General features: G+C 38.6%; 1 protein-coding gene across 1 annotated transcript; it reads left to right on the top strand.

The window, feature by feature from the left end:
- Window positions 1-9,437: 9,437 nt before the first annotated feature.
- Window positions 9,438-9,926, top strand: LOC117241346. Its single transcript, XM_033507288.1, has one exon. The coding sequence runs from the start codon at window positions 9,438-9,440 to the stop codon at window positions 9,924-9,926; it is 489 nt and encodes a 162-aa protein (XP_033363179.1).
- Window positions 9,927-15,821: the final 5,895 nt, after the last annotated feature.

The raw sequence follows: 15,821 nt of genomic DNA, 5'->3' as shown, positions 1-15,821 counted from the left end.
TTCCGAACGTAGCTTGTCACTAGTCTATCAGAGTTTCCTCTCGTAATTACTTTTCTTTCAAATAATCGTAAACCAAATAAAGAAAAAACTAATGTATAAATTACCTCTTGAATTGGAAAACCAATTACAGAACGTCACACAAACAAAAGGTAAAGCACGAATATTTGGCAACCTTTTGACTCTTTAGTGTAACGTTTCTGATATAGCTGATGAAGTGAAGCGTGAACGCGTTGAACGGTATGTTTCGACAATCCGATACGGATTTTTAAAACATCCCTGATACTGAAACGGCTAATAGCGTTACGAAAACGATCGTGTCAGGAAATTTTTGTTCGGATCCGCAACGGATCCGCATTGCGGCTGCCACAATGCTTCTACGTAGCATTGATGCTTCATCGATGAAGCACGATTGAAATTGGATATTCGATTTCTTACTGGGGAGAGAGTTTTCATATCGTGTTTACTGTTTCACTTCGCAAGTGTGCTTTACAGTATACGTTAGAACTTGAAATCGAGCTATTTCAGTTAAAGTCGCTTGAAGCTTGCAATGACGTTTAAAGGATATAAGAATAATAGAAGGCTAAAATTCAAAAGTGTATATACGTACATATACATTTTAATAAAAATAGCAGATAATCTCAAGTAAAAAAAGTAGATTCGCGCTAGTAAAATAGTTTCAAAATACTTGTGAAAAGTCAAACGACTTGACTAATTAAAAATGGATGTAAGAGCTTAAAGGACAAAGGCGTATAAGAGTATCAATTAAGTAACAAATTCACAGTGACAAAGAGGTTTCCAGTCGATCGAATTCAAATAAATCGGCTAATTTGAACGAAACTTTAGATGCACGAGAAGCGACACTCGTCCTCAAGGACTACGAAAGTTCTACTGGGATGAATGAAAACTTTTGTCTGACCCGGTGTGTATACACAAGATGCGCGAATCTCGAGTACAGCTTGCATTAATTAAAGTAATTGGTTGGTTTGATCAAATTAATCGGTTTAAGCAAATCACTTTGAGTCCAATTACCGGATGTCATCGATGCTACGTTGAAATGGCGAACACCATCCAAGTAATTGATGTCCTCTGTAATTATTTGTTAATCATGCGCGGAATCAGAACGATTCGACCTCGTTCCAAAGCAAATCGTTACTAGAGTAGAGACGGGAATTAATAATTCGTGTCAATTGTTCGATCGTGTTCACAAATTCAAATGCGGTTGAGTGGCGGAAACCATTTATAACACGTCCCATACAGCATAGATCGCATACACGTCTTAGGATGTATTTTTGGTACTTATATATACTCTATATATATTCTTATTCTATATATACTGTAATATCGTAGAACGACGAACGATTGTCGGGTGAGGAGTAAGCTCGACAGATGAATCAGCCTATATCCGGTGCGAGATCTGTGCTGGTTGCCAGGTTGAACAGAGCGTGCAAACCTGGTCGATCTATTCCTGAGGGTTCGAAGCGTGGCGAAGATCAGAGCTAATTGAGTCGTCGAAGAGTAGAGTCGTGAGAATTGATAGAGTTGTTAGAGAGAGAGAGAGAGTGTGTGTGTGTTAGATTCGTTGTGACGAGAGTGATCAAATAACTGTAAAGTTAGATATAGATACGAGTATTGCATTTAGTTTCCGTTAAATATCGTTCTCTGTCCAATTTACATTTGTATATTCAATTTAATATTAATAAATTGTAAGTAATCGAAAAAAAATTTCTATCCTTATTTTCCGATATTACATATACTTATATGTACTCTATATATATTCTCTATCTTAGATATACCATAAAATATTTCGTGAAATCGCGTATTCGTGTCTAATGTCAGGGATTCTCTTTCCATAAGTCTGCGTTTTCTATATTATCTTTCTTCCTTATCAGTAGGCATTCTCACAATTTGTGATTAATACTGCTCGTACAGGAATGTTAGGTTTTTGACGTTGTAAAATTTCACGTGAAATAATAATGCCTATATATTGACTAATTTATCAATTAATTAAATCCGTGTATATCAAGTTTTCTATAATTTAGTATTTTCGTGTAACTACAGAAATTTGATGCAATATAAAATTTGATTAAAACAGCGATTCATTAGGAAACGAGAATAATGATGCAAATATTTTTTGTAGCCATTATATAGGATTTCGATCGCATAATTCATCAGTATCAACTTATCAGTCTTTAACGGAAGAATAGAAAGAAGGGCAGGCGGTACACAGACCGCAATCATGATCATTTTCATGTAGACTGTCAGACTGCCGTACATCTTCGTTAGTCGTCAAAAATCGCGATGAGAAGCGTAAAAGAAGTGCACTAGCCAGAAGTATCTGCGAAATCAGAATACACTCGTTTTCGCATGGTTGGATCAATTTCGCGTGGGACTAACCTGATTGAACCTAACGCGGGATAATTGTGTTAAGGGAAGTGATACATTTACACTGTACATGAGTGTGTGTGTGTAAGGGCCAGAGGGCGTCAAGGTCTTAGTGGAGACAAAAGACTGTTGCCAGATGTTAGAAGAATCTAGGATAGTCGGTTGGCGACAAGCGTGCGTGCAAGACGTTCTTCAGAGTGTAATATAGATGTATAACTGTTGCGTGGGAAATATAGTCAATTATTTGTATTCCCAAATCCTCGAATTTCCTTAACGTGGTAGCAGAGCGTGGTTACTAGTTTTGCAAGATATTTAGTGCGTGGTTACGATCTTGCGAGTGAGTTTTCAGTAAAGAAAAAAAAACTTTCAGAGGAACAAAATATACTTCGAGCACGTAGGAACGCTTGAGTAAGAAAAGAAAAAAAAGAAGAATCAATTAAAATGGAGAGATCGGAAATCATGATACCTATATTCGATGGTGAGGATTATGGAATGTGGAAGCAAAGAATCACGATGTTTCTCAAATATAAGGAATGCGAGGTTGTTACAACTAGAATGAAGAACGAAAGAGACGATGAAGACTGGGACAAAAAGGATTTGAAGGCGATTAATATAATTTATAGTGCAATATCGAACAGACAATTGGAGTATGTTAGGGAAGGAAAAACGGCGTATGATATAATAAAAAGGTTCGATGAAATGTACTTGAAAGAGTCGACGGCACTGCAGATCGTATGCAGAAGGAGATTGGAAAACATAAGACTGGAGAACTACAGTGATTCAGCATCATTCTTTAACGATTTCGAAAAATTAATAAATGAATTAAAAAGTGCGGGCGCACAAGTAAGTGAGAGGGAAAAGCTGAATTACATGCTGAATACGTTACCCGAAGAATACAGCTACATAGCGGACATAATAGACGCATTGAAAGAAGAGAATCAAACGGTAGCGTATGTGAAAAATAAAATAGAAATAGCAGAGAAGAAAAATAAATCCAATCGAGGAGAAAGGCAAACCAACGCCTTTTCTGCAAAAAAGGAAGGATGCTTCAGATGTGGAAGATTAGGACACTTTGCGAGAGAGTGTCAAAATGGCGTCCAAGCGGGAAGCAGTAACGGCTATTGGCATGGGCCAACACGTGGTCGAAACAGAAGAAGAGAGAACAAAGGCAATACGAGCAGAGGACGTGGAAACTTTCATCGTCAATCAAGAACCGGCACGGGCGAGAATGGAAACTCAAGAGCAGGCATATGGACAGCAACGGCGCACGCAGCAAACAGCAGTGAGACGAATGAAATAAGTAAGAACGAAATAGTGTGGCTATTAGATAGCGGTTGTACCGATCACATAATTAATAATATAAATTATTTCGATAAATCTATCGACCTAAAAGAACCGGTAAATATATATTTAGGCGATAATAGACCGATAAAAGCGACAAAAGTTGGGAATGTTATAAGTTATTTTGAAGCATTCGGAAAACAAAATAAAATAAATATGAGGAAAGTATTTTACGCGAAAGAAATGTCCGCAAATTTGATTAGTTTAGGTAAACTAACAGACAATAAGAATACGGTTATTTCCAAACGAAATATTGCGAAAGTAATAGATGAGGATAATATACTTACAGCTGTAGCGTTCAAAGAGAATGGGACATATAGAATAAAAAGTATATTGAAAGGGAAGAAGCACTTAGTAAACAGCGCCGAACGTAGTGGTATGAGTAAAAAGGAAAGATGGCATAGGATGCTAGGACACGTAAATTTTAAATATTTAGAGATTTTGGGTAAAGAGCAGCTAGTGACTGGCATACCGAATGAATTTGAAAAGGAACTTTTGAAATGTAGGGTGTGTATAGAAAGCAAAATGCATAACTTACCTTTCAAAAATAATCGAACTAAGGCTAAGGAAATAATGGAAATTATTCATACGGACGTATGTGGTCCGTTTAAGACTACCGGATTCAATGGAGAAAAATATTTCATTTCATTTATCGATGATTATAGTAAAATAACTAGGATCTATTGTATAAAATCAAAAGATGAGGTCTTTGATTCTTTCGTACAGTTCGTAAATGAAGCCGAAAATTTAACGGGCAAGAGGTTAAAAATATTAAGATGCGATAATGGTAAAGAATATTTAAATAATCGAATTTATAAATTTGCTAGGGATAAAGGTATAAGAATAAATAATTGCCGGACATGGCGCGTTGCTTGTTAGCGGAAGCGAAAGTACATAAAAGGTACTGGCCGGAAATAGTTTGAAACACCAGCTCAGATAAATGACCCTCTAACTTACCTTTGTCCTCATCGACGTCAGTGATTTTAAAGCTAGTTATAAGGTGCACTTCTCAGCCAGCGTCCACGGCAGTCAATATTATTTAACGGGTCTTGACGCGATGTAAAAAGGGAAAAAGGAGGAAAGAAGGAACAGGGAAGCAAAGAGGAAAAACGAATTTTTCATTTTCTCGAAACTGGATCAAGTTTCAGGCTGCTCGCCAAAGAGTCTGTAGCTAACGAGACAAGATTAGACAAACCACGCTTTAAAATCCCCACAGAACTATAAGAATCCTCGAAATCAATACGATTCGTCGATCCATCGCCTGATTAAAAAATGAGATAGGATGAAGCTCACTAGTCGGCCTTTGAACTTTCAATAGTGATTCTTTGTAAATGCTTGAAATTGACGCTTGGATTCCTTCCAGATTAACTAGCTTTGCCCCTCCCTCCCTTTATCTATTTTCTTAGATCGACTTAGACTGCCACAACATATTATCTTTCTTCTTTTCTTTTCTTTTCTTTTGATCTTTTAAAGCCCTAAATCGCTGGCTATTTTGTATACTATATATTTTGTACACTCAATTACTCTGTAAGTCATAAGTACATGTTTTACAACGTTATTTGTCATATTTCAGTTAAACCCCAGAAAAGCCAGAAATATATTTGCAGCGTGTTTTAACGCGTCCCTGGCAAAGATCTCAAAAACGAGTTGCGACACAATTTAAAGCGACAAATAGCACCGCGTGTCTCGTTGTGGTAACACACGGTTCGCCAGCTTTTTAAAAGCGCTCTCCGTTTGCTTTTTCCTCTCTTCCCTGTCTCTTCGTTTTTTCTTAACGAGCAAAACCATTTTCGCGAGGACGAGAGTACGGAAATGACGTACTGGCAATTTTGTTTTGTGATAATACAAGCAGCTCGGTTTCAGTGAATTAAACTTGGGCCCAAGCTTCTACTTATCCCTACCTTCCTTTCCTTTATTTTCCCTTCTATATCGGTTTTGCGGTTTTCCACATTTCCATCACAATAAACCATGTTTTTTCTCGATTTTACATGTTAGCCAATGATTCACGGCAAAAGCGTCGACTGTAAAAATATTTGTAGTTGCAATAGCAACAAGTATGTTTTCTCAAATAGAAAATATTGGAAGCGTACACGCTGGCAAAACAATTCATGAATAGCTCGTCCTCTGCTTGTTATTTGTTTCGATACTGTTAGCAAACAAATTCATGAAACATACTGGTATAGCGTAAAATGAACATAAAAGTTTTGCGTACACTTGAGAGCTGAACTTTGGCTGTTATACGTATATTATATATATACGCACACAGTTATGTATATGTATATATATGTCGGAGATGAAAGAACACCGGAGCCTTTGGAATTTTGGATAATCCCGCAACATTGTAACCTAGAGTCTACTATAGCTGTAATTGAACAATTGTAGTTATTCAATCCGATTGTAATTGTTCGAGAGTTGTGATAATGAGCTTGGGCTCGAGGCGACAGTCAGTCGCCGAACGTAGCCGCGTTCAATGGATGAACGCTTTGCCGGAGCAAAGGTATGGAGTAATTCTATAGCTCTCCTTAAAGGAAATATTCGTGGCGAAACGCGACAGTAAACATTCCAACGGTTTCTGTCCCGTGGCTCGCCACACGCAGACCCTATTCTTCGAGTAAAATGATTGCCAGATGTCAATTGCGTCTCCGGAGTAGATGTTCAGCTAGCCTGAGGGCCCGTCATAAATCTTAGAATTTAGTTGACTAAAGTCCTTCAAACAAACAGTCTTTGTCCCAGCTACGGGAAGATAGGAGAGACCTATTTTTCAACGAACGGCGTCTCTCACTAGCAACTTTCCCTCGAGGGCGGCTAGCATCTTTTTCTAACCACCGATATGGAGATTGACCAATTAGCAGCAACGCCAAATTCCCTCACCTTCTGAACGAAGGTTACCCTCGACGAATCCGATGATCTTGTGCCTTCAGACACACCCCATCATAGTTTTCCTCTGCAGCATCATCGCGACGGAGAGTCATTCTCTCGTGAGGTCGTATTAGCGAGTCTCGTAGAGTCTGTACGCTCGGTGGATATTCCACGTTTTCGCAAAGAGTCCGACTTAGATTTTTGTGAGCACGTACATCTATCTTCCCGTTGTCCGCGGATTCGTTATTGACCCTAAGACCAACATCACTAGTATCGCGAGTGTCCAACCGCCGCGATTGATTGCGGAGTCGGTAGCATCCATACTCGTATTAACAGACCGTACCTTCGTTATAACACGACGATGGCCGATTTCAATGAAGATTCATCAAATGCCCACAATGCCCTTATTCCTGACCCTTCTCCGACATATATAAATCTTATAAGATTATCAAGGTATTAAGCTAACCAGAGGAGGACATCCAACCAACACCATCGATTGCACTCAGCTTCTACCATGCAGTCAGAACCCACGCAATCTCCCGATCGCATACAACAAGACGATCCGAACTTTGAGGACAGGATATTACAGCGTATTGAAGAAAACCATACGCTAATCACCCGGATTATTGCCGCGGAGGAGGATGTCAGCAATAATACCGTATAGACCATATTAAAGAGAAAGAACGTACAACCACATATAGTTCGCAAACGGTACAAACGGTAGAATCGAGAGCGGAAGAATGAAAGACATGGCGTGTCTTACAGAAAATAGAATCTTACTAAACCAAGGGCGACTTCAACAGCACCACTAAGGTACTTTGCCATAGACCTCGGTCTCATTGAACGAGCAATGGAAACGATATCTTCAACAGATAAATTTCCTGTTGAAAATAACAACGTGAGTTCGTGCTCGCCATCCATATGCCGATGCGTTAGTTATAATGAATAATAACTAGAAGATAATCTTAGTTACAATCGATAGATTTAACACTAAACCTACCGACATTTCGTGTTACCTATTCCTACCAGGCGCGGTTAAAATGACCGCTGATTTAAAAAGTAATTGTTTTTATAATTTAACTTAAATAATGGTTAATTTATAACCGAATGTATATAAAATGATGATCTGTCAGAAAATATCGTCCAAATTCACTTTTATTTAATTTCAATTATAGACTTAAATAAAATTACACTTTAATTTATATAGAGATATCTTATTCAACTCCGCTGCATTTTTTACAAATTATCTTATTATCAAATGTACATTTGCCGCATACATATTTCCCGCATGTTGAACAGATTTTCAAATCTGTAGTTTTGTAAGCTTTACAATTTCTTACTTAACAAGTTTTTCGTGATAATGTATCTGAACTTGTTGATAGTTTTATAGCATGATTTTCTTCCCACGATTCTGTATACTCAATCGCGAGTTCCGTAGCTAATTGGAATAAAAATTCCTGTCTTGAAATATTTTCACCTCGTATTTAGTGGACACCGGTGCTGACACTTGTGTTTATCCACGCAGTAAGATCCGCGGACACACGAACAAAACCGACTACGAACTGTTCGCGGCCAACGGAACGCGGATCGCGACATACGGTACCATTACAGTTCCCCTCAATTTATCGCTACGCCGAGCTTCCAAATGGCGTTTTGTAGTGGCCGATGTGCAAGACCCTTGCAACAAAGGGCTCCTCGACACAACAACCCGACTATCGACGAAAGGACTCGCCGCCACGGCTGACGTGGCATCGATAAAAACAATCACCGAAGATTAAGATTAAAATCATTGATTATCTGTTAAGCGGTCTAATAAATTCGGTGTGCTAGAAGATTTATCGAGTTCTCCAGTTTGTAGTATATCTTTGGAAAGAATTATAATTTCGTTATTTATATACACATATCTAATCGCAAGATCTCAATTCAGCTACCAGATTTTCATAAGACGAGGTCATTGAATAAACGAGAACGCTTCAACGTTACATTTATGAGATTAAATAGTTTTTGTTTTTTGCTATCTTGGACACAAACAATGATTTTAACATCGATTTCTGCTTTTCGAAGTTACGTTGAAACAAGATTTACAATTTTACAAAGCTTCTCCCTAAAGCATCATGTTCATTGAAACCCAAAATTATTAATTATCGGTACGAATTTTTCGCATTAATGCTACCTAAACAAAATCATAAAGCTTACTTAGCAACTTCACAACTTCTCCTACGTTTTGCTATATCAACGACAGGGATGAAAGGCACTCCCGTACAATCAAATCTTCTTTTATACTGTATTTTTCCTAAACATTTATTGACATGATATAAGTCATATGCAATGCCTTTAACACTGTTGCCTTTTTTTAAAGCATGATATATCGCTTTTTTTACCTTTTATCTTTCAAGATGCAAAGAAAGGTTTAAGATACGCTTTATTCAGAACGAAACGTACACTTATATAGTTACAAAACGGCTGATGACTATATCATCAACAGAATACAGATTAGGTTGTATTAGGTTATCCAAAAAGTTTCTATTATGTCTGATCTACTTTGTTCTACAGTTATTTCTACATATCTTCTTATTCTATTTTTTATTCTACAGTTAGAACAAAATGGATCATACATAATACAATAAAATTTCCTTATAATATTATATATATTTCCTTATATTATTTCTATATTATTTCCTTATAATAATTCTAACTTTAATATTTTGTTGCATATTCATTTGCATGTAAAAGGACTTCTAAGAGTTTTGATATAGATTCGATTAATTTTGTTTGCAATGAATCTTGTGTTTTGTCCGTTAGAAAAGACCGACTTTTACAAATATTTTGGATGCTTCGTGTAAATGATATAACAAATGAAGCACAAAAGCACAAAAACTAAATTTATGTTCATTGCGGATACCAATATTGGTTACATACAAACCATTTTGCCATGTTATGGCATTTTCACGACTGAGAAATTAGTCAGACCTAATCTCCCAATAAGTACAAGAATAGTTTTACAGTTGTGCCAAAACTTATCACAATCAAACCCTGAAGCTGCAGGATACCATATTTATACCGACCATTATTTTATTTGTATTCCCTTGGCTGATGCATTATTAAGCACGAAATGTCACATAACTGGACCTATTCAAACTAATGGAAAATTTATTCCGAATAATATCAAAAATCGAAAAATTGCGGAAAATGATATCGTTGCCTACAGACGCAGACATATTACTACTGGCTTGGAGAGACAAACGAATCAATGTTGTAGCACTTGTACTACCACAACTATGAAAAACATCACTAAAAGTACACGAAGAGAAGGAACCAATATAGTGAAGCCAAATGTCGGATAAATTACAATAAATATGAGGTGGTTTAATATGCAAGTGCTCAAGAAATGCTCTAGATATTCAGCAATATAGTTTATTTAATAACCAACAGTCTACAATCAACGCTCCATGTTTTTCCACTATGTTTGCTTCGCTGTTACACTGGACCCTTCGTACTTCGCTGTTCAAGACCTAATGAATCTTTGGACAGATTCTTTTCTTTTCTTCCCCTTCGATATCCACACTACGCACGCGTTCGTTAGGTGTTCGCGACCGTTGCCACGTACGTCTTCTTCCAAATATTCGACGGAAGGACCGTAGGTATATCGATGGTACATTAGGCATGTCGGCCTTACACTTTCATGGTATAACGCTTTGTGTCGCGAAGGAGTCCGCTGTCGGAAGGAGTTCCGTCGTCGAGTGCCGCTACAAATATATAGGCGGTGTCGACAAAGCAGACCAGTATACAGCTACATACTGTTTTATACGAAAGTCCCAAAAATGGTGGCGGAAATTACTTTTTTGCGGATTGGAAAGATCAACAATAAATTCTTACTTATTAAATAACGCAAACCAGGAGAAAAAGAAAAAAACAAAGTAACGCATTTGCAATTCGTACGTCGCTTGATGGGTCAATTAATTGGGCATTTTCGTGACGCCGACCCCAAGAATACTTCATTAACTTCTGGAACAGCAGAAAGACTAAACGGCCTTTTACATGTCATTCGGCGAGATGATACAGAAGGAAGTAAAGATCGTGTGGTATATTGCAATCGGAAAATCAAAGGTAGAAGAAGAGAATCGATGTACTATTATGCCACTCGTTTGGTTAAACCGGCCCTGCATACACGCAATTGCTTCGAAAAATACTACACCGTGCAAGAATATGAAAGGAGTCATAAATGTAGTATCGTGAGCTGCTTAGCGCTGTAGATGCCGCTGCCGGGTACGCTTTTTTCTCATTTTTTGTATTGTGGAAGAAAAATCGGACTCCGGTCGCCGGGATTCGAACCCGGTTTCCGAACGTTCGCAACCTATGGCGCTAACCACTGCGCTGCCGTCGTCCGACACTAGTTAGCGTCAAGTGGTGGTATTTGCTATCGAGTACCACCACAGGCCTTTTCTCCACGATACTACATAAACGTAGCAGAAGTAAATACGTTTTCCTGGATTTTGACAAAAAATTCTGTTATATTCAAATAAAGTCCTAGTTTTTATAACGCAAATGTTTTCTCACATAGGATTAACACCAATGACTAAACGGATAACAGAAGAATTAAACGAAGTGGAAGTAATACAGTGCATGAAAATACTCTTGAAATCAAGCGAAAACATGAAAAGATCAAATTCCATACCCGGATTACCTATAGAAATCATCTAAAGCACAAAAGATAAAAACAAGAAAAAAGGATAGTAACATGGGGAACCAATCATCCTACAAAGAATTAGTACATTAAAATAAAAGATCAAACGCAACGGTGAAAAATTACTAGCGTTGCTGGAAAAGAAAAAGAACAGCAGAGAAACAAAGAGAGTGAATACGAAATTAGGAAAGCTTTCCACAACTTCATAAGAAACTACTGGAAAAGTAGAATGGAAAACATATCCAAATAAAAACCCAAAGAACTTTCACCATCGATTAAGTGCGTCTTCCGCCCAAAAAACCACAACATAAGTGACATACTCTGACACAACCAGAACGGATACAAATAGGAACTCATGAAAGCCGACATGTACCGTCACACAATTCAACGAAGACAATAAGATAATCATTATTGATAACCATGAGAAACTAAACATACGAACATAGAGAAATAACAGTTATTGTCTGGATGGCTATAAAGTATAAGGAGAAAGCTTAGGATATTGGCAAAGACACCTGAATTTCAACTGAAATATTCAGCATATACCGAATGGGTAAAACGGTCAGGGTCTGCTTGGGGGTACGTGACTGTTGAGCCGCATGGGCACGCTCCGCGTTACATAGACGAAACCTCGTGAGTATCTCCAAATAAAGGGCCTAAAAAGGCTAATTTGAGAAGTCATAAACTAATCGTCTATACTAAGAGCACGCATTCAAACAGTCCATATACAAAATAGCCACATAAGAATATATCAAGTAACAAGCATAATCGCACAAACAACGAACAAACGGAAGCAACGCATACGCAGTTGACGAGCCAGATTTAATCCTATCTAACATTTCCACAAATTAAAATTAGTTAGAACTAACCTTCAAAAATGAGCAATAAAAAAAGATTATCGAATTTGGTAGGATAGATTTAAAAGAACCTACCTACCACATTTACACATTTTTCACACATCTACTCCTGCAGTATAATATTTAACAATTGACTAAACGCCAACTACTTCTCGATTCTGGAAAACTAGAAAGGCAGTAGCATTAAAAAAAGAAGGAAAAGCAACAGTGATCCTGCCAGCTATACCGATCAATTAGACTCTTACGCAACATTAATAAAGTATCCGAATCTATGATAAATAACACTATATACATTGAAAATAACCTAATTCCGCTCACCCAATTTGGCTTTATACTTTAACATTCATAACGTTAACATAACTTTAACATTCATAACATTAACATAACTTTAAAATTTAAACATTCAACGATACATGCAATTACAAAATTCATCATATATCTCTTGGGCAAGAGACGTGAGTGATTAGGTAGATTAGGTATTCAAAGATTTAGAGAGGGCATTGAACGCATTCTGGCTGGATTTCTTTCCTTAAGCTCGAAAAAGAGAGCTTTCCACACCGCGTAATAAAAATAATTTGGAAATTACAAATTAATATAAGCAAGAAAATGATGCTTTTGTACCGACATCCAATTTGATCTTGTTAAGGGAAACTACTATATTCGAAATTTTAAGCAAAATTGACCTTCTTTCCCTCTCTGCCGTAGCTCGTTTCGTTCTTCCATTATAACCTTTTCCAAAATTTTCAGGGTTATTATTGAAATTATTAATTACCTAGCACTCCCATTAATTCTTTTCCCAATTTTTTGGTTTGAGACATTTTTTGTAAAAAAAATCTTTTTTTTACATAAACATATAAATTTTTACACGGGATTATTCAAGTATGTCAGATTTTTCTGCATTCACTGAAAAATAGCAAAAAAGTGCATTTGATATTGTCCGAAATTTTTTTGTAAAGTTCCTATATCTACTCCGGTAATTTCTGATGTTGTATCTGGATATTCAAAAAATTTTCGGGCGATATTGCCATTATTATTCTACCCAAATCCTCATGCGAGTTTATCAATGATTCAAACAAACTGGACCCTAAATTAATCTTAAATCCTTAGCTTCTTATCTTGTCTCTTCTGTTTATTTTCCGGGTTATTCCTAATTCCTCTATTTTTAGTCTAAAGCTCCATTCGCAAACATAAGTCGCAATCTAAATGTAAAAAAATTTCATAAATTTTAATAATAATAAATGCTGAAAGACCATATTTATAATTTTGTTTCATATTTTCTCCAGTATTACCGAAATCTTTCGTATTTTTATGACGAATTATGTACATTGAGCTGGACTTGGGACTTGTTAGATCTTGAGCAACTTTCCCATCGAATATCGTTAAGTGTTGATGTCATGGTGACAGCGATCATTTCTTCCGTGTCTCCGGCCAAGTCCGGAGCATCCAGAACTCCGTATGGTTCTGTTACTACCACTCGAGCGACCGTGCTCTCCTGGATGGCTTGGTAGAGCAGGTCTTGCGCCTGTCTTGTCCAAGTTGGTCTGAAGGATGCACATTCTCTTAATTCTCTTAAGTGATTGCTCCCATGGCTTCCTCCGCGTCAGCCTCCTTGCTCGCGTGCTTAGGGTCGGGGGTTCCCTGCGGCGACCAGCCTTCTTTGTTGCCACTTGCGACCGCAGATCCGCGGGTGGTTCCTCGTGTTTCCTTCTTCGGCGAGGAGGGAGGGAGCGAAGGCCGGTCCCCCCATCCTGTGTACCGATGGTGCCCTGAGAGCCTCGCACAGCAGACACGTCGGGTTCACGGCAGTGCATCTTTTGTCTTGGTATCCCGAGTCACCGCATCTGTAGCACAGGTGTCCCATATCCTCCTTGGAGGCGCATGTCTTGCTTATGCACACAATCTCCAGGAATCTGTAGCATTGCAAAAGTCTCCGCTTGATGGCTTTGACCTTCGCTATCGACTATTCTATGGCGACCTCCCCAGCCTGAGCCAGTTCCCTCCCTGCCCTGGTATCCACACAGATCCAAAACCGCTTCGAGCCAAGCGGATCTCTCCCAGTTGGACGTCTTCCGTCTTGCAACCACCCTCCTTCGCCAGGGTGTTCCTGATTTCCTCCTTGGTGGCCGGAATATCTATTCTGGTCACACATGCTTCCGCGGCTCGAAAGGATGTCGCCACGCGGAGATGGCTCGGATCCAGGATCCGAGTCAGCCGTGCTGCGAGCGCGGCGGCCTTCTCCCTTTTCAGGTCCTCATAGGTCCTGAAAGGTCAGGTCCGGTCAAAGTTTTACGCATCCTTACCGCTTGGATATCGACCTCAACCAAAGGCATGTTGTCCTTGTCCGTGGTCGACACCTCCGCGTAGGATTGGCCCGATATATCCTTCAGCGTGATCGTCACTGCCGATGTTTGTGGTGTGTTTGTGGAAGGTAGCTTCTCTCCTGCTCTTCGCACGTTCTCTGATCCTCTCTCCCATTGGGCGCGCAGAATGACCACTTCTACCCGCACTTATCACTACCACCAGTCACTACCACTTTCAAACGGCCCGCGTTTTCGGCGCACGTGCCAATATGGCTGCGTCCGTGTAGTTCCCCGGGTGACTCGTGCAGCGGCGTTATTGTTGCGATTCCAAATATGGCTTCCTTACTGCCATAACGTCACACGCGATTTCATTTCACTTGTAATGTCCTTTCCAGACCGAATTCTGCTAATTCTTATACCTACTTTTTTCATAGGCACTAGCACTTCACTCGGATTAGCTTCCTTTTCCAAATTCTCCAGTTTTCCTGGAGATTTAGATCACATCTACATCTCCGTCCTAACTCCCTGTCCACCATGCAAACAACCCTCGTCGCGTTCATCAACCGAAAGCTGGGTTCAGTAACTTAGCGTCTAGGAAAGAGTCTTTGCACTTGTCGCGTTGGTGACTGAGTTTTGACCGACTGTCGTGCTATTACGGAGGGAAGCTTGTTATGGGCGTATTTAAAGTACAAAGAAAGCGGATTCGTTGATCACATTTTTCGTTAGAAAAGTGAGGGTAACTTAGAATGGATGCTTAGGTTCATTGAGTGTCTGAATAACGATAGGTGGATCTTCGACGGCCAGGCAACGAGGGTGAGGATTATCTCACGTGATGTAACGCGGTTCTTCGCCACATATAGCAAATTTCTTTTTATGATTAGTATTTTGGTTCATGCATACTTGAAATATAATTACGATGTAATTTTCTTAAATTACTAATTGTCGTTTGCACGTTGCATTAATTTCTCTAATGTAATTTCGCGTACCTTTAACTGTAACTCAGTTCTTTCGGCACTTAACGAGAGAGCCGAAAATTTCGTCGTTTTGAAGTTTGGCGATCTCGATAATGGTTGATTGCGTAATTTCGTGGTCTTGATAAGGATGGATTACCTACAATTAATATGCCTAAAAATAACTACAAACATTGTGAAATATGCCCACCTTGATATTCAGGACATTTATTATTTCATTACTACTACTACTTTTACTATTTACTACTTTTACTATTTATACTATACTTTTACTATTATTACTTTCCGAGTCTGTAATATCAGCAACATCTTTCGTGCTCCTTCAATTGTTCATTTCCGCAATATAGCGCACCATACATCAATCTTAGTCGCATGCATTGGTATCTCCCAAATTTCTCCAAGACTGTTAGTGGTACATGTTCGGCTA

This window comes from Bombus vosnesenskii, unplaced genomic scaffold (genome assembly GCF_011952255.1).
Source record: "Bombus vosnesenskii isolate JDL3184/JDL3185 unplaced genomic scaffold, Bvos_JDL3184-5_v1.1 scf7180000015719, whole genome shotgun sequence".
Classification (NCBI taxonomy): Eukaryota; Metazoa; Arthropoda; class Insecta; order Hymenoptera; family Apidae; genus Bombus; species Bombus vosnesenskii.
The sequence above is the reverse complement of the archived record's forward strand: the minus strand, read 5'-3'. Positions and strand labels throughout refer to the sequence as shown.